This window comes from Colias croceus, chromosome 4 (assembly GCF_905220415.1).
Source record: "Colias croceus chromosome 4, ilColCroc2.1".
Classification (NCBI taxonomy): domain Eukaryota; kingdom Metazoa; phylum Arthropoda; class Insecta; order Lepidoptera; family Pieridae; genus Colias; species Colias croceus.
Window position 1 is genome coordinate 11,166,779 of NC_059540.1, and position 25,440 is coordinate 11,192,218.

Sequence of the window (25,440 nt, forward strand, 5' to 3'; positions counted from 1 at the left end):
AAGTATAAATAACTGTATCTGTAACTACATTCTTGCAAATAAATATAATTTGAATTTGAATTTGAATTTGAATCATCACTGAGAAACTATAAATAAGGACAATAAAGTCGTACTTACTCGTGAAAAGACACACCGGCAATTTTCTTCTCACTATCGCTTATACATGCAATAACACGACAACGCACCATTCTATTTACTTCGATGTCTATATTAAGATAATTTCACCGTCTTTTCAATGTACTCGTATCGATTTTTTACTAAATAATATCCAAAATTCGAACACCAAGCACGATGAAGGCACGAACTGTCAAAGTTTGTTTCGCAACTCAAGTTGCTGATCTTGAAAAACAGGTTACACACTAAGGGACAAAAAATTGGGTATTTGTGTCTTTGTCTTATGCATTTGTTATGGTATTTTCGCTCTCTTTCTTGTGTAAGTGAGAAAGGTATCGTCATTGGGTCTATTAGTTAGTTACTCTGTCTACGCTTCCCGCCGTCTGTGTGTTTGTATACAAGACCTTTAAAATTACGGAACAGATTTTGTTCGGGTTTTCTTACACAGATATATAAATTCAAGAGGAACGTTTCAGTATATAATTTGTTAAGTTTTTGATAATACGTGCGAAGCTGCGAGGAAAAGCTAGTCGGGTGATAAACAAACCGAACAATTTACCGTTTTTAAACATCACTACCATAAAAATAATCATTAATGCTATAATCTTGATTCTTGTCTATGATGAGTTTACGTTTACGTCAAGCGAAGGAAGGAGGTGGACGTCATCTGAAAAGTTTTTCATTCCTTTAATTTTATTGTATTGGAATGTTATATGATTACAATCTAATAATTAACAAATTAGTGTCAAATTTAAATTATTAGTATGTAATTTTTATGTTTGTACGTTAAATTTTTTGCAATAACGAAGTGAAGGTGACGCTACAAACTATTGTGTCGGTGATGTAATTTAGGTGATTGGGTGGCTTCCTAGCTCTAGGCGTTACAATGGAAGAATCCTCGTTTACAATTCCAGCCGACGACAATGGTGATACTGAGCTCGATCCTAGAATACAGGTCAGTCAGTGACAATAACATGTGTTGAGTAATTTTATAACGTTGCCTTTGTAACAGCAAAGATGAGTGTCAACTTTGTAGATTATTTCGCCAACGAACACAATGGATACGATATTTTATATCAAAACATGAAATACGGACTCATAGCTAGTAAAGAACTCTCGGAGTATCTTAGAGAACGATCCAATATAGAGGAGTCGAACTCGAAACTTTTAGCGAAGCTAGCGAAACAAGCTAACAGTAACTGTGCCCAAGGTACTTTCGCTCCCTTTTGGGGAGTGCTCAAGTGTTCGGCAGAAAAATTGTCGAATTTACACCAGCATATGTTCCAAAAAGTAAGTGAACTGGTTAAAGATGTAGCCCGCTATGCTGAAGAATTACACAAAAAACATAAAGCTGTGAAAGATTCGGAATCAAGCACTCTCGAAGTTGTTTTATTGATTCAAAACACTAAGCAAGCTTTACAAAAAGCTAAAGATGTGTATACAACAAAATCTGCTGAGTTAGAAAAGCTACGGAAGGATAATGCTTCAGCAAAAGATATTGAAAAAGCTGAAGTGAAAATAAAAAAGCTTCATGAGGACTATAGACAGCTGGCTGAGAAGTATAACTTTGTAAAGCAGGACTTTGAAAAGAAAATGACACAAACATGCAAACATTTCCAAGATGTAGAGGAAGCACATCTCAAACAAATGAAACAGTTTGTTAACTCATATGCAGACCTTATACAGAATAACCATGATCTGATGGGACAAGTGCACAGAGATTTTAAGCATCAATGTCTTGAATTGACTGTTGAAAAACTATTGGAGCAGTTCTTAATAGAAAAGTATACTGCAATAGAAAAAGGGAATCTTGTGGATCTACCTCTGTCATTACCAAAGCCAAGTTCAGCAAATAATTCAATATCTGAAGCTGATCAGATTTCTTCTGTATCCAATGGTTCACACAAACCTGCTCAGGTAGCTAAAGCTCCTAAAAAGGAGCCATCTTTTGCAACTAAAACCTCAAGAAGAACTACCTCTCTTTTAAATTTGTTTACCCCAAATTTCCAAAGTAAAGATGAACCAAGTACTAATCCTGAAGGTGTTGCACCCTGTTCAGCACCTTCAAGTCCAAGTGGTACTCCAGCAACACCGGTTACCACCGAAAAAGATGACAACATGAACAGAACCACCCTGCGAGAATCAAAGTGGTTCCGTAGAACAAAGACGAAATTGAAAAAGGCCAAAAAGAAGAAGGATGAAATATCAGAGAACTCAAATGCTGGTGAGAAATCAGATTTGGAAGAAAAGGAAGAAGAGGCTGCTACCAAGGAGGATTTAATGAATTCCCCTGAAGTTGACGAAGAGGGTTACTGTATTAGACCTAAAGATGAAAAGGGGAGTGTCTATTCATCAACAGACTCAGATTCCGATGAAGAAAGGGAACAAAAGATTCATGTGGAGATTAAACCTATCAGTAATGGTAATCCACCTATGTCTGCAAGTGTCGATGAGCTGAGGGCGACAGTAGAGAATATATCTCTTTACAAAATAGGAACTACACGCCGTGGTTCAAATGCCAATGCCAGTAAAGCAAGTAGTGACCTTGTAGATTTGAACTCTTTTCCAAGTCCCAATGTAAGTAATCCCACTTCACCTCATGGTAATGTATCAAATCCTTATGCACCTTTACAAGGAAATCCAACACACTTGCTTGAAAGTCCAACTCCTGTAACTTCTACAACAGATGCTGGCGATCTTTTTACTGAGGTAGGGGAAGTTGTTCAGTCTAATTTTAGAACGTCAACACCCACTATTTCTACTATTTCACTTCCTCGCCCACCGTCGAGGCGTTCAGAGGGTGACTTCCGAACTGCGGGATCATCGGGATCGAGAGGTCCCTCTCCACTGACTATAGGCATGGCAGATACTATTCCATTAGCTGTTGCATTTCATGAAATTATTCATTCATATTTCAGAGGCACTGAGGAATCCAAGTGTCAAGTTAAAATGTCTGGTGATATGATGCTATCATTCCCAACAGGAATCGTTGGAGTTTTAGCCAACAATCCAAATCCTGCCAAACTTTGCTTTAGGCTGAAAAACATACACAGATTGGATAATGTTTTGCCAAATAAGCAGCTTATCAGCATAAACACAATGATGTCTACCCGCGATAGTACTGTATTGGAATTCAATATGCCCGCATTGACATCATTATTGAAACGACAATCGGAGAAAAATCCGACGGCTCAGTATTTCAACGTTGATATTTTGAAATACCAGGTACGGCCGAAAACAGGCGCCGCTTCCTGTCCTCTGCAAATGGTGTCATATTGGAAGTGTGAACAAGACCACACTGATCTAAAAGTGGATTATAAGTACAACTTGCATGCTATGAGTCCTCCATCACCACTGCTGAACGTATCAGTCTGTGTGCCTATGACAGGCTCAGTCCGGAATGTCATAGCCATGCCGAAAAATATCTGGAACGCTGAGACAGAGCAAGCACTGTGGCGGTTCACAGAACTGTCTCAACACACTGAAGACAGGGGCGTTGGGTCCCTGAAGGCGAGGTTCGAGTTGAATAAAGGGCCATCGAACAAAACGACGATTTCAGCACAATTTAATTGCGAAGGCGCTACGTTATCGGGCATCGAGTTTGAGCTAATCGGGAGCGGGTACCGCCTCTCGCTCGTAAAGCGACGTTTCGTTTCTGGCAAATATATTTGTGATAGTGAATTACACTGATATTTGTTTTATCATTTAAAAATGCTGGATGTAAATTTGTACATGAGGCATAGTTTTGGAAAATTTCTTATGTTTTGTACCTTATAGGACTGTTTCCTGTCCACAAAAGATTTGTTTAATTCATGTTAGTTGTCAATTTCGATATTAATCATAGTTATAGTTACTTAATATAATTAACAGCATTTTATATTACAATTGTAATCTGTATTCACTGCTGAACTAACTTATTTCTCTATATACAGTGGTGGTCACATAATTAAAGACACTAAGAGCATTTTATACTACCCAAGACACTTATCTCAACATTTTTTTTTACACTACCATTGGAACTTGTTAAATAATTTTAAAATATTCAGGTATGTGTTGTCTAATGCTAAACTAAATTTTATCTACAAAACTTGTCGGTTTGTTAGATTTTATTCGGTTCATCCTTACTACTAGCAGTTTTAACCTAGCAAAGGTCTGGCCACATAATTAAAGACATTAGACTCGCTTATAAGAAATATAAAAAAAAAATTATTTTAATGAGATTATTTTTACAACACAAAATACCTGACGTATTTACAAAACATTTGTACACTTTTCAATATTTGGTTGCATGTCCTTTGGCAGTAATGACGGTTTACATCTCTTGGGCATGGAAGCAACTAATTTTGTTCAAGTTGCATCACTAAATTGGTTCCATTCTTCGAAAATGTTTTGCAAAGTTAGTCGATGTTTGATGATCGCTTTGCCGCGACTTCTTTCTTTCTTGATTTCATAAGTTTTCGATCGGATTTTAATCCGGACTGTGAGGGGGCCAATCCAAAACAGTTACAGATTGGTTCCTTATCAAGCACTTCACTACTTTTGCTGTGTGCTTGGGATCATTATCGTGTTGAAAAGTCCAAACAACAGGTAAATTTTCCTCTGCATAGGGCAGCATGGATTGCTCTAAAATATACTTGTACTGGAATTTATCCATGTTGCCTTCTGTCTTTTTGTCCGGTTCAACACCAAGTCTAGAAAAACAGCGCCACACTTTGATATTTCCACCCCCATGTATGACTACTTTTTAGAGTAGGTATCTTGGATCCATTTCCTTATTGAGATGGCGTCTTACATATTGTTTTCTGACAGAATTAATCATATTAATCTTAGTTTCATGCAGAAACAGCACATGTTTCCATTCTCGTTCAGTCCATTGTTCGTATTTTGTAGCAAAGTGAAATCTTGCCTTCACATTTTGTTTTTTCAAAAGTGGTACTTTCCGAGATACTCTTCAGTGCAAGTTTTCCTCACACAGTCTCCGTCTAATTGTGCTTGCAGACCCCCCTTCAAGCCTGCTGCACCATACAACTCTGAACTGTATCAGTTCCGACCCTTTAAATGGATCTTTTTAGCCAACAACATCACATTTTTTAATCTTTCGGCCGAGTAATTTCACTTGGTTTTGCTTTTCTGAGTACGTTTTCGGTCGTGTGGAACATCTTGACATATTTTATAGCATTCATAACCATATCCTTGAAACAGTTTAATTATCATGGAAGTTAGAAATATTTTTTCTTGCGGAGGAGTCGCAACTCTTGTTTTTAACCATAGTAATTGATAATAAAATTTAAAACTATTAAACGTTTTAATTTTAAAAGTTAAAAATAACCAAAAAAATTATAGTGTCAACGATTTATGAAATTACGAGCCAAAAGGAAGTAAAGCACAATGCTGTTTCTTTTTATTTATAAAAAATTGTAACTCATTTCTTGTTGTCTTTAATTAAGTGGCCAGCTATACGTACGTTAACAAAGTTTGTGTTACATTCCCACAGAGAGCAAGTGTCGAAACTAACAAGGAATATAACTATTTTTTGTCCCTCATTTTAAAGAACATATTGTCTTGTATGGTTTAATAAAAATAATACTAGATTAAATACCTTTTTCAGATAATTGTACTTCCTAATGTAAATCTTTTATGGTCAATTCGGGGGTGTCTTTAATTATGTGACCACCACTGTAGAGACGTGCCATTTTTCTAATAATCCCATAATTCTGTACATTGCGTAAATTTCATCCACAAATCTGTATAAATGAAGACATCACAAAGTTTTATATAATGTTTTAAAGTAAGTTAATGCACCAAGAGAATTAAGCTTTAAGAGAGTGAATCCTTTTAATGAGCATCGCATTCAGAGTATCAAAATATACAGTTAATTAATAATGTTTATTTACATTAGTGTATCTCTAAATTATATTGCTCTTTATCTACCTCTTGAGGTCAATATTAAAGTCAATATATTTGTTATAGGTCATGGCTTTCTTAATGTTAGGTACACACGGCCCCCACATGTGCAATAATAAATCTTGGTGTGTTTTTTAATGTAAAAAATGTACCTGTATCTGTACATCAGACAAGTTCATTTGGTAGATTGCAATGGCTCTTGTAGGGGGACCACCAACTTAGCTATGTAGTAATATTTTTATTTTATGTTAAATACAAAAGAACTTGATTATATTCCTTTTATCTTTTCATATTGATATACATTAAATACATCTATTGTTATAGTTGTGTATTTTTTGCTGCAAAAAATGTTTTGTTTAATTTGTTAACATATGAATTATTTTTTAGGATTCAATCAATGTAATTGATTTTTTTTTGAATCTCTAAAATTGAGGTATTATTATGAATTTAATTTTTGTTTCTGGAACTGAATGTTTTAATTGAAAGAATGAATTTAAGTTTTTCTCTAGTGCAGTAGAATTTTATTTTTTACTCCAGTGTAATCTCATTTTGTTATTTTTTTATTATTGTTAATTTATGAAACAAATCGCAGCACGGCCTAAACATGTCTCGTAGAAGTCGAACTTTACCAAAAGTGAAGTGTTCAGTAACTAACATATAACATACATAGTGTAGATAAACTATTCTAGTACAGTTGAACCATTCCATTAATTAAATTTGTATAATTATATATGTCTTAAGTATTATTTATAACTGTCAAATTATATTGCATACCTAGATTGCATATTTTTTTTTTATTTCTTCAAAAAATACAAAAATGGAATCGATAGCCGATGCATAACTGAATTTGGTAATTAAATATTTTTGTATGGTAAAATTTACGGCGTATGTAATGTTTATGTAATTTAATTGTAATCGGAAATAAATTTAATAATAAGAATTTAAATGCGAGGTTTTCTTTACCGTGTTATAAAAATGCGAGTCGATTTATTTAAAATGTAAGTATACGTTTTGGTTATATGGCTAGGTGCTTTTGTAGGGACAGGAAACAATCTGTAAGGTACCTACTCTTAGAGCTAGCGCGCAAGATCAACTTTTGTCTCCGCAACTATTTTGTCTCTCCCATCAACTCTATGGGCTAGTATCTTAAGTGCGCGCATGTAGCGACGCAACTTCCCATAGAGTCGATGGGAGAGACAAAATAGTTGCGGAGACAAAAGTTGCTCTTGCGCGCTAGCTCTTAGTAAGATAAAAGTGTTATCACGAGAGATAGATAGTGATATAGTTCGCGATAAGACGACTATGTTGTGTCACAACGATGTCTCGTATGTTTCCCGTCTCTACATGTTGTTTGCTATTGCCGTACGTTTGGGAGTACAGAGTGCGGGTTCCGTGCGATTGTCTCAAGTTCTTCCGCGGGTTTCAGGTGGAGCTGGAGAAGCTGAACGCGGCCACTGATGAGATCAATAAGTTGGAACTGGAGCTTGACGTGAGTCAATTTTTCTACTTTTATATTTATTTTTTTGAAGTGAATCTTCTTTAGGCGCGTTGAGAGTAAAATTACGAGGTCGCGTCAGGGAAATACCGTCACGTTGTTAATTTAAATCTTGCCAAAGAAGTTTCACTTCTGATACGTGTGCTCCTCACACACGCTTTTATTTGTTATAATATGATCTAATTTTAACGTAAATTAAGTTTTAACTGTATTCTGTATTTTATCAAATTTTTTCTGTAACCTGAACGTGATATTATAATGTATGTAGGAATAGGTATTTAGGTTATAGTACTCAAGCCTAATGCTAATCTGAATCTCCTTATCAGAGTAAGTACGTACTAAGTGTGGAGGTGTGTGTAGGATAACAAATCGATGTTTTAAAATAAAAACACGCTTTGCTTTGTACTGAATTTTTATTATGTACACATACAGGAACCTCTCAACCTGTCAAAGACAAACACAAGGCAAGTACGTACGGAACCCTTGACAAGCGAGTGGCAGTCGCTCTTGACCGGTTTTTTATTAAACGGCATCTTGCGGAACTTGGTTCTAGAAAGCCAAGAAAAGCAATCTCATAGGAAATTAATATTTTCAATCTCCCGCAGCCATGTCTTAAGATGTTTTAATTATATCTCCTTAAGTTCAATTTTCTCGTGAATTTATATAAAAGTGATTTCAATATTCTTGCTATATTTTTTTAATAATACCTATTAAACCCATCATTTACATATTTTGGGGAGGCCTATGTCCTGCAGTGGACGTCTTAAAAGGCTGGAACGGATTACATATTTTATACATTTTACCGACCTTTTCTGCTTTTACATAAACGTTTAGATTAGAGCCTTATATAAAAACTAGCTGCTCCGCGCGGTTTCACCCCCGTGGCTCTACTCCTGTTGGTCATAGCGTGATGATATTATATAACCTTCCTCGATAAATGGGCTATCTAACACCGAAAGAATTTTTCAAATCGGACCAGTAGTTCCCGAGATTAGCGCGTTCAAACAAACATACAAACAAACTCTTCAGCTTTATAATATTAGTATAGGTAGTATAGAATCTATAGATTAAATTAAATTAGTAACTTAAGGGTGGTATCCAATTTATAATAGAAGCAATTTTTCCCGCACAATTTCGTTGGAAAACCAAAATAACCAGTGAAAATCTATCTACTATCTGATTGCGAAATACAATCCGAATTTAGTATTTAATGGTTATCGAACAAAAACACTTTCACTCAAACAGTAGGTACCACAATGGGAATCTGATCATTTTGCGATTAGCTAAAACAAAAACTTGTCAAGATATTGCGAGCTTACGATGAAAGTGAGAGGTTGCGTGTCGATTTCCGTGCAAGATAAACTTGTATCTTATGGCTTACTATAGATATGAAATACTATCTTTCCGCCCGCGGTTTTACACGCGTGTAACTTTCTTTATCGGCCACAAACAGAGCCATATGTGTTTCCGGTTTACCTCCCCTATTTTAGCTCCATCAAATTTTATTCCCACGTACCTAATTATATCCCCTGGGGCCTAGTCACTAGTTGGCCCAAAATTCACCAATATAAGTTCAGTTGTTACCTGATGGCAATCGATACATAGTTATGCATTTATATTATTAGGGATAAGTGCATATAATATTACAGGAACGTAAAGCGGATTTTTAAAAGATAAGAAGGATACCTTACAGTATGGCTTCGTAAGAAGTTAAAGGGTTGTATTTCTCACTGCACATTGGTTTGCTGAATTGAAAACAATATACATTTTATGAGCTCTAATAAGCAGACAACTACTCGTAGCAATGATGTATGTTTATAATCAGTCGTGTCCTAGATATCTTGACTGGAGAAGAAAATCTATGTTTTAAACAAAATCATTTCGGCTAAAAATTATAATGATGTTGTTTATAAATTACTTTTAATACCTAAGTAGGTCTTCTTTCTAAAAGCCAAACAAGATAAAATTGCCACTTAAACAACTTACCAAAAAGTCTAATTTGGGTCATCTCGAATTGCCAAAAATATATACCTAACTATTTTTTTCTCATTGCTATTTGATCTGTAAAAGATCATCTTCCCTTTTCATTATTCAATAAGTATTCCAAGCTCCGAGGAGTGTGAATTTGGGCCGATCAGCAAGTCGTTTCCGTATAAAGAATTCACGCTCGGGCACACAGCTGGCTCCAGTCGTTAAACATTCAGGGGCCAGGGCCATTGTAACGCGATATTTACCGTATTACGTAGGTACCGGTGTATGTATGTAGGTACTGCTAGTTACAAGTGTGACAAAACTTGTCGAGATCGAGAGTCACCTTTGTGCAAATAAATGGAAGGAGTTGATTTATGATTTCATTTGGTCAAGCGTTCGACAAGATCTTTGTGATAGATTCGTTAAGGGTCATGAAAATGTAACTAGGTTAGTAAAATATGACTCGTGTGTTAGACTGATTCGTGTTCTGGTTATGTTTAAATTTCCAATTTTCTTAAATTCTCTGAAGACTTTTATTCTTCACTATGCAAAGGCATCTTCGAACACTTTTAATATATTTTGTATGTTAGTTTCAAAAATATATGAATAACTATTATGAGGAGTACCTGTTCAAGCGTACCATAAACAGCTACACTATTTTTATCACCAGCACCTGTAATTAGATACTTTACATCCTTCGATGTTTAATCCTATAAAAATCCAGGTCTAATGGAAACTTTATCTCACTATCAAGATTCAATCCTCTTCTATAACAGCAAAATCTCAATAAATATTATAGGTAGCTTTATTAACAGGGGCCTAGTTAGTTTAAAGTAGTTTAAAGTTCGTCATTATATCCTATTAAAAGAGATATCTTTACTATCCGGACAGACATATCGATTTCCAGTAATTCATTTAATTGGTCTTCATTGACCTTCCTTGATACTCTTACTACCTAAAAGATTCAACCATTTGGTTCACTATAAAAAAATACACGTTAAAGTTGTTCGAAGACCCGTTTACTCTCCGGTGTATTATGAAATCACACTTTAACCTTTATAAATTGGCATGGCTGGTACATCCAATAAAGTTCGTATATTAAAATGCCGCATTACTGTTACGTAACGATGATGCCTTGTTAAGTATGAGTGACGTTGGCTCGATGGGTCGTAAAAGGTTTATAGGAAATTAGATTAATACAATTTGTATTTGGACGTGACGCGATAGCTTATAGTATTACTGAATTATGCTGTTTCATTTAAGATTTCCAGACCCTGTGCGATCTACCAATTACCTACGGTAGATCGCACAGGGTCTCGTTAGTGAACAAGAGATCTTGGGTCCAATAAAGTTGGCCTCCCCTGGCCAACTTGATCGTTTGAGGGGCTTGTTTCTGATTGAACTAATCGTTCACCTCGTCGATTAATGCTTAGTAGGTGTTTAGTAGAAAAATTAACCTATTTATTTATCCCTCTTACAAAAATATCTCCTTACATGTTTTGTAAAATGTGTCTTGTTTTGTTGAAGGCATTTATACGTGACTAATAAATGTTTAAATTTTTTACCTGCCATAGGACCTATTAAGATTTTAGACCGACACAAAAAAACACAGGACGCAAATAAATGACCCAATATTTTGCTGCACCCATACAATATTGTATTTATCATCAAGGTTGATAAATGTCAAGGTTATTAATTAATTATTCAATAATAATAAAATCTATATCAAACAATGTTTTGATAATTTATATCCATATTATGTATGTTAATAAAAAATACCAATATGTAAACGGTAGCGTGTCTTGTCAGCTTAATCTAGCTTAAGCTAATGAGTTTACCCACTTTTAATTAATATGAAAAGTGGGTGAATCTCCCCGGCTTGTTAACAGATATCTCCCTGTTTTGTTGTTTGTTTGGATTATTAATGGTGAAGATTCATTAATAATGCGGATGTTATTTACTGAGTAACTTTTGTTATATTTGGTATAACTGAGTTACTTTTCGGATTTCTGCCAAAATTGGTACATAAGTTTGGTTTGTTACATGGCCTAATTGGTTTTATAAGCAAAACTTGTAACTTGTTGTGATTGGGCTTTCTGGAGTAATAAATGATTAGACTTTGGTGTCGGGGCCATATTCATTTCAATTTTATCCAAACTCCATAGTCTGAGGTAAAAACTAGTAACATTATCTTATAAATTACTAGCTGTGCCGCGCGGTTTCACCCCCGTGGCATTTTTTCATTAAAATTATAAATTGATGTATTAAATTGATAACGAATACTAATAATTTAATATCTGAACGAAATAAAATGTTACTACTGTATTGGTGACAAAATATCAAATAAAAAGGAGTCGCAGTCAGGGATCGATAGTCGATTTATTTGGTGACAGATCTACCATTCTGAGCATAGTAGTTCAGGATACATCGCCCATTTTTGCAAGTGACTACTATCAAGCTAATTTTCCGTTTGTAGCTTTATTTTGATGAGACGCCCAATAATTTCGTGTACGAAAGTCTCGATTGTGGTAGCTAACTGAGATAACAAGGATAAAAATTTTTGATTTGATGGTTCTCAAATATTTATTACTAACTGAATGAATTTTTTTTGTTCAATCTCAAGATAATTACCTAAATTATTCGAAAAGATATTTGTCCTACAAAATCTATGGTTTGTTCAAAGAGTCCCCCTTTCCAAAGTGTATCGATAACGAGGTCATCATAAATGATTACTAACAAGCTGATTTTTTTGTTTTCACTTAGTTAATGTTTATATAATTCAACAGACATATTGTCCTACAAATTGCGTAAAAAATATTTGAGAACCATCAAATCAAAAAATTTTATCCTTGTTATCTCTGTTAGCTACCACAATCGAGAGTTTCGTACACGAAATTATTCGGTGTCTCATCAAAATAAAGCTACAAACGGAAAATCAGCTTGATAGTAGTCACTTGCAAAAATGGGCGATGTATCCTGAACTATAGAGCTATCATTTAAGTAACAAAACTGTTATTATAAGAACGAAGTTTATATTCATGTAATGCAATATAATTTTATTGGTTATCGATCTCTTATTTTACACATAATATATTAACATTAATTTGATAATTCATACCTGGGAACAATTTTTGTTTATCTGAGAACGAAAATATTTCGTGGTGATAGATCTACTTATTAGGTGATATAACTTGATGACAAATTTAAATTTTGGTGATAGAAAATATAGTTCCTATTTTATACTATGTAGTGATAATATACCATATGTAACAGTATGTCTGCTAAACCTTAATAAACCGCTATATATTTATAGCAAACAATATGGCTATCCGTCATATTGCATAACAAGGCAGCGGAATCCTGTTACTCCATAGTACATAGTACGTGCCCATGTCAAGATTACAACAACCTGCTTATAACTCGTTGGAATACTTGAAGGATGACGACGTGTCGGGTATCATGGCACCTGCTATGCTATGGCTAATAATTTCGTAGTATATACAGTTTAAAATACTATAAAAATTTCTATCAAATTCTATAGAATACATTTGAGAGATAAGTGGAAGGTATACTTTTTTATAGTTAAAGTGTTTGGAATTATATAAGACTACTTGTGCCCCGCGGTTTTACCAGCATTGCTCCGTTCCTATTGCTCTTAGCGTGATGATATATAGCCCATAGCCTTCCTGGATAAATGGGCTATCTAATACTGAAATATTTCTTTTAAATCGGACTCGCATAGAAAGAATTTTGGAAATTACTCCCGTAGTTTCTGAGATTAGTACATTCAACAAAATTAAATAAAAAATCAGGTATATAAAATTAGCTCTACAGAGTATTTGAATACTATAAATAACGCAAAATGTATAGAATAATCTAATATCTTTAAAATTAATTTATGCAGGCCAGAGAATATTATATTAAGCTGTATGATATAACATAGCCTATAATCAGCAGACGATTAAGGCGCTTCATGTTATTTATTGAATTATGATGTAGGTACAGTTTGTTAATTATAGTGCATCGTATTATTATGCTCGTATATTCGAAAATACTAAAAATAGAAGTTTTGTTTTACTTCGTCGTAGCCAGGTAAAAAGTCGATAAACAGACTTGCAGTTTTTTGACGGCTCTATATTATGTATTACGACAAATTATTGTAAATATGGAATCATCTATGTTGGTATTGCGTTTATTTACATAATTATAGCGTACGTTCCTGAGCTATAAGTAAATAAACTCAATCATGTTATATATTTTCTTTTGTTTCCAAGATAAAAGTCTACCTTGATTTGTCATGACTACGCACTCACAAAATAATACATTCTAATGTTTATCAGTGAAAATAAATAAAAAATGTACTTATGATATAAAAATAAGTTAACCTTAGCCTTATTTTTTCCTTCATTCTCGTATATAATGTTTATTTTTCTAATCATAAATAACATCGCTCAATCGGAACGGAATAATGATTGATATGGTCGTAAATGAAGCTTGTAGTTTTTTATATTAACCGATAATGCCAATAATATGAAGATCCATCAATTTATCATGTAGCGGTAATAAAATGTAAATGCAGTGTATTTAACTGCCTTAATACAATTTTAATAGTTGAATAGAAAATATAGGATCATGGTTGGACGGAAATAAGACTATTTTTATGTTTTCATAAATAAATACAGTTATAGAAATGTAGACTTGAGTAACGTATTCTTTAGTGGTAATAAATTTATTTTACGAAAACAGATCAGGTTCAAAACACACAAATGTAAAAATTCATATATTACCTAGTGTGTAAATCGAATGAACATCAAAACAGCTACAACACAAATACTACAAATCAATAGAATAATAAGTATTTATTTAATCATATCGATTTCGCTGTGTTTTCACTCGAAAGCGCCCAAGAGAGTAGAGTTGTAGTCACTAGAAAGGGTCCCTGCCCCGCTTAGGCCTAGGCCACACTACGATTAAAACGCGGCGTTTCAATCGCGTTGTTTTATGATTTAATTAAACGAATATTGAAATTTGAATCTCTTGCTTTGCTCCCGCGACAAATTTTTAAACCGCGGATTGCTACTAAAAATGCGATTCCACCCAATGTAGTACTAACTAATAGAAAATATATAGGTGTATATTGACAGCAAACAGTTTTTTAACCATGCGGGCTTCTCGGGCCTTTGTCTGTAGGTACCTTTGTATGGTTTTAGCGGTTTACCGCTTGCGGGAAAAGTCGTAATGTGGCCTCAGCCTAATTGACATGAATTCCACGATTGATCCACGGCGATTGAATACAATATGAGCTTTGTGTTCTCTATGTCGTTATCTCATAGAGATACGTGTAATTAATAACGTATCGATTGCTAGACGCGTGTGGTACTTTTTGTACTGTTTCTCGTAATATTGATCGAAGTAAAGTATTGATTTTCATTGTGTTATTATAGTATTTCAGATTAAGGTATGATATGAAATACGATATACCTACCGCTAGAAGTCAGAATCGGAAGGCATTAAAATGAAATTTAATTACCATGCAGCTGTCTGGCATAAATAATTAATAAACAAACATTTAAATAATATCCAAATATCTATCTATATATTCTATTAATATTTCGATTCGTGTTCTAACCATATTAATATTACAAAACTAGCTGTGCCTCGCGGTTACACCCGCATTGTTCCGCTTCTGTTGGTCTTAGGGTAATGATATACATCATATAGACATAACCTTCCTCGATAAATAGGCTATCTAAACACCGAAAGAATTTATCAAATCGGACCAGTACCTAGTTCCTGAGATTAGCGCGTTCAAACAAACAAACTCTTCCAGCTTTATAATATTGTAGACTTGAACAATAAAAAAAAATTCAAACAATAATATCAACTTAATATTCAACAGGAGTCGATGAAAACATTCCACCTACTACTGAACGAGACGTCCCGCCGCTTACAAGCGTTGACCAAACGTTTGGGCACGTGCGTGGACAAGTCCCGGCCGTACTACGACGCGGTGGCCGCTGCGACCAGCGCGCGCTCTGAGTGTCAGCGCGCGGCGGTGCAGTTCCAGCGGGCGAGTGGTGAGTGGTGACCACACGTTTGGGTATTATGTGGGAATGTCTCACTGACTTTTTGGTATAATTTCGAAAAACGAGCGGTGATTGATGTGGCTAATCGTTTTGGTACTGAGAGGGACAATCCCATTTGGTGTTAGTGATTGATACAAAGGGTAAGTGGTGAGTGGGGTGACCATATGTTTGGAAACTAAGTAGGCCTGTCCCGTTAGATTTCCCGGTTATCTTTGCTGCAATGCAGATAAATTTTGATTACCAGAAAGAAGGAAGTCGGCATTGTTACGTCACAAAAAATAAAGTGATACTGTTTAACTATACGATATTATTTTTCTATGCTTTTCTTGGCAATATAATTTTGCAAGAAAAATAATTTGTTACGTGTTATACAATAATGTACAAATAATAAAGTGTTATCTTATCGTGATGTTGGCAAATTGACGGCTTCCCGTAGGGGACCAGCCTCGCACTTGACTCACCCACCGCGGTCAAGGTGAGGAAAATTTTCTGCACATACATATTATACGTTTATTTTTTGTTCACATTAATGATATATTATGTTATGGAAAAAACATTTAAAAACCGTAAAATGTGGCCTCCAAGCAATAGTACCTAAGGCTAGTAATCTACGGAAACTAGACAAGTGGTAAACATAGCCATAAATTTAATTTAAATTCATTCGCATTATAATAATTAATAATTAATTAACATAACATGACAGAAACTACTCTAGATAAATACAATCCTATTATCAAGTGATATATAGATCAAACCCATATTTCCCAGTAGTTAAAAATATAAACATTACATTGCACAACTCTCTTTTCAGCATTTTATTTCATTATCAAACATAAAATACACTACATATTTGCAAATAAATGTAGATAATTTAATTAACGACATTGAACTTTATCTATAAAGTCTATAATTATTAATTATAGTCGAGCCAATTTAATAGGCAACATTTGACGTCTATCAATTTTATCTTCGAAGAGAGGTAACCTGCTTAAAAACATCGATTAAAGTGATTTAATCGATACGGATTTGAAACATTTGTCAATCGAATTTATTAATTTATGATGATTTTTATTCACAAGTAATCAATGCATTCGATTCTAGATGTCAGATTTCGATTTTTAGAGTAACGTCTCTGGTATTTAAAAAGAAAAAAGGTTTATTGACACAAAATTGTAGCGACGTCAGTTCTTCAATTCAGAAATTATTTATTATGTTTAGTATGGTTTATCAGTAAAATGAAATCTTAAAATTACTTTTATCGGTCATTATTATTATAAATATGTAATCATAATTGAAAAAAGTTAAGCAAATGTGCAGTTCTAACAAAACGAAATATCATGTTATTCTATGTCGTCGTTACTAGGTTACGTTGTTGAATTTTGTTGAACTGTCAAATGTTGCCTATTAAAATGGCTCTACTATAATGCAATTATGTTTATCGAAATATCATGAATGATGACATTTATCAGACAGTGAATAATTAAAAAAATGCATCGTTACATTTTTATAGGTACGGCTCGACTTTTCACCTTTTTTCTAATCACTACATAGTATGTATAAAACAAAGTCGCTTTCTGTCCCTATGTCCCTTTGCTTAAATCTTTGAAACTACGCAACGGATTTTGATTCTTTTTTTTTAATAGATAGAGTGATTCAAGAGAACGAACTACGAACTTTTTCATTCCTACGAACGTTTTCATGTAGCTACAACGGTTAAGGTACCTGCATCTTAACCTTCCACCCTGTATAATTTATTAGGTTTTAGACAAAGCGGGCGAAGTCGTGGGCGGTAAGCTAGTTACCAATAAATTGCATATACATATATTATAGATTTATTTCATCTGTTACATCATTCTTTGCGGCATTGATAATTAAGATAAATTAGATCACGCTATGAAGATAGACGATGGTCTGCTCTGTGAATTAGCTCCAATTTACATGACGCCAACATCACACCTCAGTACTTACGTAACCCACATGATATGAGTACTATACAGGTGTACCTACCTAGTGTAGGAGTAATACGGGAAGCCATACCGGTATTGATTATCGTTTTCGGTATCGTTATTACATATGAAGCTTTGGAAAACTGTATAAGTAGGTATGTATCATTTGTACATTTTTGGGACAGGATAGTTAGTGCATTAGGTAGGTAATTTTTATAACGTCTGTTTTTCCTATTCCTAATTTACTGCCTTGCGTTGTTCCCTTAAAACAAATGCTTCTTAACCATACTTTTTTGGTCTTTAGAAAATTGAAATCAGCTATTTTTAATGCATAATCGAAAAGTAATAAACACATTCGTAAATAATACCCTTTTTTAAGGTAATCGTGCTTATACTCGTTTTAAAATAGTAATAATCCACATATACAGCAAAGAGAGGTCGATATTTGTTTCTACGACAATAAACTAACGCTGTTTACGATGTTTACATCCCGTATAAATACCGGTTTATATCATAAACGGTATCATACCTATTTTGAGCGCATCCCTATGGTTCTATTGCATTTATATATTGCGTTGTTCACTGGCTGTGAAAAGCTATGACCGTTCATTGAATTAATACATTATACAGGAATTCTCTATGGTAATTAGCGTAATAGGCGTATACTGTATACTGATTAGTTTGTTGTGGTGTTAACTGTCAAATACCTACGGACGATTAGAATACATTTTTGAAATGGTAGTTTAATACGTTATTCGATGAATAAGTTTTAACCAAGGATTGAAAAATCAGCCCTTAGTCAAATAATTTTACAAAAAGTTGCATTCTTCATAAAGTATTCTATAAATTTTAGATACGTGATACAGCAAAATACAACAATTCCAAATACAGTTGGCTATTTGCAATTATGTTCAAATACTGGTGTATTTTTAACTGATAAAATGTTGCGATAAACGCTTCCCTTGCACATCACGTGAAACAACAAACAGCTGTGTGTAATTATATAACTGTTGTAATCACTCGTACATGTTTGATACTTTTATATGAGACAATTTAATATTAATATTATTTTTTATTAGAAACCATTATTTTAAGCGAAAGTCCAAAAAAATTTTTTTTTAATTATTAAAGTTTCTAAGTCGTTATCGGAGACTGCTATTGTAAGTATCTATAAAATATATTTTTTTTCTTAAAAAAATAAGCTTTTGGGTAATAGATGGCCAAATTACCCAAAAGCTTATCAACAACTTCAACTTAGGGTCCGTTCACACAGACCGGGTCGAAGAGCATCGGCGCGCATTTTTCTTTTCACACAGACCGGATCGTATATGCTTGGAGTTGGTCGGAGCGGAGCCGCCAACTATTTCACATAGACCGGCTGGAAGCTATCTGAAAGCGGATGCGCGTGCAATCGGAGCCGAACGGCTGCGCGAACGAAAAAAAATACGCGATCGGAGCCGGTCAGCTCCTCTTATTATTTCACACCAAGCGCGTTCAAGCATTCTTAATGTCAAATGCCAAAAAATAAACCTTACTACAAATACTAAAAACTCTGTGTTCATCGTGATAAGAATCTGCTCTCTTCTCTGAACCGGTCTAACGAACCCTTAAACTGAAAATATAATGAAAACGGACGGTTGTCAAATACAGGGCCTACATACATACGGATTAAAAATCCCTACTCCGTCGTTATTTGGAACGTCTGATAAAAATGTTCATAAAATAGTTATTCCATACATACATTTAGAAACAATGTATTATTTTAGATAGTTATTTATATGAACACAAAATGACAATTGTTGCCATGCTATAACAATATGTCCAAACATGAGATAAGGCATGAATTAAAAATAATATCACAATGATATTTTAACACATGTTATTTACTAATAGTAGTGTAGGTATTCAATTCATGATAAAATATTATATATTAATTTAATTTATCTTTTTCTGAAGGACAACAAAGGTGCAGTTATCTAGTAATTACATTAACAGCTTTAATTGTAATTTTTACTTTGTTCTGTTTTTCTAGAATAATGTCTAAAGGAACATTTCAGAAAAAAACCAATAAATGGTATCTAATTCAATTGAACCTTCTTTATTTACATTACTTGGTCTTATGGTTAAGCTACGACCAGCTTATTTCTAATATAATCATAACAATCAAAATTGTATTAAAATCTGGTTTCTTTTCAACACATTTATATTTTTAATAACTACTTTAATAATCAGTTTGTCATTATCAATCCCATTGAGCCCTGAGCGGCCCGATCGGGCCACGTGATGTCTGTGATTCCGGGGGCTGAGTTATTAATTATCACAACTCTGACTTAAATCGTTACACCCATTATATTAAGTTTAGTAAAACTTGCATTAAAAAATTTCATTATATTATATCTCATAAATTTCGCAGAACTGCACGCAGCAGCCAAGGAGACAGTGACATTAGCTGAACAGCGCTTCGTCAGCAAGCAGGACGAGTGGCAATTCGACAACAACTGGCAGGAGGTGCTCAACCATGCCATTATTAAGGTTAGTTCGATCTAGGGTTAGAAATAATAGTCTAAAGTTCTAAACTATAGGAACCCGCATAGACCTCGCATAGATCGACCTTCGATCACATTTACATTAAATGTAATTTCCCGGTAAATATGGGTGGAGGTTAACATTATGCGGGATTCTCTACTACTATAAGAATGTTGCATATCTATGACTTAAGGTAAACGTAGGATATTATTAAGTTCCTAGATATATTAAGATATAACAATCGAAGAGGGAGGTTTTTGGAAAACATGGCCTTCGTCACTTAAAATCATGCAAGTCATACTTGCTTGTGAAAGTATTGTATAAAAACATCTTAATATATATAAATCTCGTGTCACAATGTTTGTCCTCAATGGACTCCTAAACCACTTAACCGATTATAATAAAATTCGCACACCATGTGCAGTTCGATCCAACTTGAGAGATAGGATAGGTTTTATCCCGGAAATCCCTCGGGAACGGGAACTATGCTGGTTTTTATTTGAAAACGCGGGCGAAGCCGCGGGCGGAAAGCTAGTAATTAAATAAATAATTAAGTGTAGTATTTAGATAAATTTACTTTTAGAATATCGGGGTCAAAGTACCATACATATGCAGTACGCTATGAGGATTGTACACTAAGCGAAGGGCCATTAGCATAACCCTTCTTCCTACTTTGCTTAATAGATTTTAGATTACCAATGTATGTGTACGATTATTATTTACTGTCTTTTTAGTTAGTACTATTTTATTGGATATAAGGAACTGTTTTCTTATTTGAAAAAAATATCTGAAAATTCTTGTGAAATTTCAGGTTATGGACGCAGAAAAGAGGAAGGCGGAGAGTGGTCGTGAACATCAAAAGAAAGCTGCCGCCTTTATCACCGCTGAAAGAAAGGTGAGGTATTGCATTCTAAATTAAAGCGTATTTTTTCGATACCTTTAAGATAGTTTTGTAAACAATAGTAACCATAATATGATTAAAGGTTTGAAATATTTAACCATGAAATGGTTTTCGCCATTCACAAATTACTCGCGTTCACAGTCTTTAAAAATTTTTGCGTATCATCGAAATAATGTATATTTATTTTTCTTAAAGGTGACTCAGCTTGAAGAGAATCTCAAACGGAATATAATCAAATCGCGAATCTACTTCGAAGAGAAGAAACTGTGTGATGAGCAACTGCAAACACAAAATGAAAAGATTGAGAAACTGCAGCGACAAATTGCAGATGCAAAGTTCAGGTATTCGAAGTCTCTGAAAGCTCTAGAGGAAATTTCCGAAGAGATACACAGAAGAAGGGGTGAATATCCACCCGATAAAGATTCCATACCAGTTGGACCCAGAGAACCCGGCGTGGGCGCGGAAAAAGACCCAGTACATGATGAAAATCAACTAGATATGGATAAAGATGAAGATACCAGTCTGCAGGAACTCAGGATGCGCGTCAGGGAACTAGCACTCAAACCAAAAGATATAGAAACAGATGAAGCCTGGGCGCAAGAGCTCAACGAGACGATCAACAAACTGGACCAATTGCTGATGATGAAGGAAAATAACCAGCAGAAAAGATCGAAATTAACCGCAAACCCGCCAAGGAATTCTAGCGCGCCATCAACCAGTACTAACACCGCGAAATATGAAAGCAAAGAGACAAATTTGACAAGAATGAAGTCCAGAAGCAGGGAAGTGGTGTACGAAAACCCGATACCGATTGGAAAAAGTGAGAAATCCAAAAGTATGATGTCGTTAGACGTGCTTGCGTTGGCGAGAGACGCGTCTATAATGGACAGGGAATCATACTTAAAAGCAGTTATTGAAGACAAATCGCCGACTGGAACGTATACAGAGAGCAATTCGGATAGAAATGACAGTCCAGATGATATTTTAATGGTAGAGTGTGATTCCAGTGATTCCAACCAGAATCCAGTGATCAGAATGACCGGGACCACCGTCACCGATAGTGATAATAGTTAGACTCTAGATAATATAGCACGTTTATAGATTAAATTGTAAAGTTCTTATTAAATGTGGTTGTATAAATTTTATTCTTATTCGAGATTTGATCTCGCGGAAATTTTGACTTTGATAATTAGTAATGAAAATTAAAGGGTTTAGTGGTTGTTTGTCATTAAAACTTGGTTCCTAAGAATTTTGGACATTTGAAAAATACATTTTATGCAAACATGCGAGAGGTTTTATAACAAATAATTTCAGTATAATATTCACACAAACAGTATATAAAATATTTTAATATCATTAACTATATTATATAAGTATTAGATTTGTTAATATTAGTAGGCATGGGTACTTATTTTTGAAGAAATTCGGTAGTGAAAAAAATTGAAATGGTAAAGGGAACAGGGTAGCATTGTACTGAGATGGAAATCGTATTGAAACTTAATAGAAACACTATTATTGTAACACACCCCGTGAATATTATATTGACCTTTTTAGTCTAACTTTAAGAAAACGCAAACACAGTGCAAATTTTTGACTTGATAATTCTCATTTTTTTACATGCAAAAACACGGGTTTATGACTTGTAGAGTTCTTTAGAAATGTAGCTTTTTATAATGTTTATTTTCATGTCATGTTTATAAACCTTTAGTAAATATATTTATATTATTTTATGTTAATAATCAGCAAACTGCCAGTTTGATAATAATTTCGCATAATATATGCATTTACACCACACAAGTCCTGTAGGTTGTAAAATGTGTTATAATAAGGTTATATTTTGCAGTAATTTCATAGCATATAAGGTATTCCTACGATAAATATGTTGAGTGTTGACTTAGTTTAATCATTAATGCATTCAGAGTGAAACTTGGCAGTCTTAAAAATTCTGTATTTTCAATGTTAATTTTAAGGCATATTTCATTAATGACTAATATTATATTTACGGTAGCTATGGAAAGTTACTAAAACCACTCGAATAATTAAATATGCTAATAGATAGAGTGATAAGTGCATTGGACTAATTACGAACCTAGGGTATCTATAAAATAGTCCTCTCCCAGAAACTGCATAAAGATATCATTCAAACCATTAGCCTTATCATAAGTCATAACCTATTCTCTTTAATACTTTCATAGAATAAAAAAAAATATTAGTATGCATATAACCGTATAAACCTTTTGAATCCTCCTTTAAACCCTCGTTCTTAATTACCCCAATGCACATAATTTTTAACGACGGAAGACTGAAACAAAGTCTAAACCATCTTAAGTTATATTTGTAATGAATCCCACCATACGTATTATATTCTAAGCGATGGGAAAATGAATAAATTAGTTACACCAATTTGAATGCACATAATGTTAACCTTTTTATGGTGTACTTTACACTATTTTCTTGATGTTTCACATTTTCTAAACTAACACGAATATTGTAACATGTTATTTCTCAAAAGACAACTAATAAAGTGATAAATAAATGATTTGATGTTTTCATTTCATCTCACAATAATCCCTATACTTCAAAGAAGCTTATGCCATCTTCATCCACGATGAAAATATAAGAACTATCCTGGCATGTTACTCGTAGAGTTCAATTTCAGAATCAACACATTATATTCTAAGTAGCAACACTGCCCTTTGCGAAAGCAATACGTGATACTACTTACATACTACTTCAACATGACTTCGACGGCCAAAAGCAAATATTGGTCAATAGTCCATACCTAATACTGGCTGCAAAATCTTTTATGGGATCATTATATTCTGTATATTTGAATATAATTCTACCTATAAAATATTATCTCGAATTGAAACCATGGGGCGGACGACTGTGAGTCGTAGAAAAAGAAAAAAAATTGGACGATTTGTACCTATAACCCGCGCAGATAGAGAATGTATGAATATAGACAGCGATAGAGAGTGAGCGAGAACGAATGCGAGTGGACGCCATCTTCAGATCTATTCTCTATCTGCGTGGCTTATACCAGTATGGCATTTGGATTTTTGACCATTATAATGTATCTGCAATACTTCTAATAGAATGAAAAATTAGTGCCATACTGTTACAAATCGTTAAAAGTATGAATAAAATCTTACAATCAAAAACATTATTATACACATTCGCCACCTCCCACAGGTTATTAGGAGGAGCTGTTGAAAAAAAAATTAGGGTGATAAAAGTCGTTTGGCGAAAAATAAAAAAAATGCCTATATTCATATCATCATATTATTTGAACTAAGAAGAAACTGCAAAATATTCCTGTGGCTTAACTATTGCTTACATTGATCTGTTTTTTTGTTGTTTAGCCTTGTTATGATACAAAAAATAGGTGTCAATTAATGCCTCTCGCTTTTATCAACGTTGCATATAAATCGATTTAGTCGTTTCCTCGAGGTATGGTAACGCTGACACAACAATCTTGTCTATACTTGCGAAAGTTTTTATGTATCTTTGTTGCACAAAATACCACGGAACGGATTTTGATTATACTTGGCTGTGATGTAGCGTGTATATTCTAATAACAAAATTTATAGAAATACTTGATTTTTTCTATTGCAAGCAAAATATATATTAGCGTTATCTTTCGAAGTCTTGGAATGAATCAAGAACACATGCACATCATAATCGATTTTAACATTGCTGTAAGATGTGTTACGATATACGGTAAAGCTGGTCTTATCTCTCTTTATTTCCTACCTATTCTATGTCCTATTTCCAGAAAAACACCATGGTAACCCCCTAGGATTGTGAAAAAAGAAAAAAATAAAAAACAAATGTTATTTTACACATTTATTAAATTCAACAGGGTCACTGCTATTCATTAAACAATCATGATCTTACATCTACAGCACGTAACAATACATGAACAACTCAATAAAATTATTTTATTACAATCATAAGAGGAAGGCACTTAGACGTGGTAAATATTATTCATAATTATAATTTACATTTAAATATTTAAAATAATATAAAAATAAATCATTTTATAAATCACGAGAATCGAACAAAATACTGAAATGATGTTTAAAAACTGTATGATATAGGATAAATAAATTAACGAACAGTAAATGCGACATTTAAAAACAATTGTATAGAAATCCGTATATTTACTTTAAAATAGTATATTCTCATAATAATATTGAATCTTGAATATGTTGGTACCCTGTACAATATTTTCTAACACCTATTTTAACACCAAATCTAGTAACTATTGCTAGACGAATTAAGTGAATGGACAAATTTACAGTGTTTAGCTTTCTATAAACAAATACTGTATAAATCTCAAATTTTAAAGCACGAAAAACTATATTTGAACTTTAAAAACAAGGTACACGAGTTAAGACATATTGAAAATACAATGTACTGGGTTTTATGTCTCGTATTATTATTTATTACCATTAAAACATCAATACAATCTATACATACATAAATAATCGA

General features: G+C 33.8%; 2 protein-coding genes across 3 annotated transcripts; both read left to right on the forward strand.

Annotated features, from left to right (window-relative positions):
- Positions 1-754: 754 nt before the first annotated feature.
- On the forward strand, positions 755-23,482 carry LOC123690832 (SH3 domain-binding protein 5 homolog). 2 transcript variants are annotated; one of them, XM_045634910.1, is made up of 6 exons: positions 755-1,069; positions 7,445-7,507; positions 15,384-15,561; positions 19,930-20,048; positions 20,854-20,937; positions 21,139-23,482. In XM_045634910.1, the coding sequence occupies exons 1-6, from the start codon at positions 1,001-1,003 to the stop codon at positions 22,015-22,017; spliced, it is 1,392 nt and encodes a 463-aa protein (XP_045490866.1). In that variant the 5' UTR covers positions 755-1,000; the 3' UTR covers positions 22,018-23,482. The 2 variants fall into 2 exon arrangements, with proteins under 2 accessions (XP_045490866.1, XP_045490865.1); XM_045634909.1 differs by lacking the exon at positions 755-1,069 and having other exon boundaries at positions 7,259-7,507.
- Positions 1,065-4,036, forward strand: LOC123690828 (F-BAR domain only protein 2). Its single transcript, XM_045634904.1, has one exon. It carries the CDS (start codon positions 1,132-1,134, stop codon positions 3,802-3,804), a length of 2,673 nt encoding a protein of 890 aa, XP_045490860.1. The 5' UTR covers positions 1,065-1,131; the 3' UTR covers positions 3,805-4,036.
- Positions 23,483-25,440: the final 1,958 nt, after the last annotated feature.

Coding starts and splice junctions, on each gene's coding strand:
- LOC123690828 (XM_045634904.1), top strand. CDS start 1,132: ATGAGTGTCAACTTTGTAGATTATTTCGCCAACGAACACAATGGATAC.
- LOC123690832 (XM_045634909.1), top strand. CDS start 7,337: ATGTCTCGTATGTTTCCCGTCTCTACATGTTGTTTGCTATTGCCGTAC. Junction 15,562..19,929: donor GCAGTTCCAGCGGGCGAGTG/GTGAGTGGTGAC, acceptor TAAATTTCGCAG/AACTGCACGCAGCAGCCAAG. Junction 20,938..21,138: donor TTATCACCGCTGAAAGAAAG/GTGAGGTATTGC, acceptor TTTTTCTTAAAG/GTGACTCAGCTTGAAGAGAA.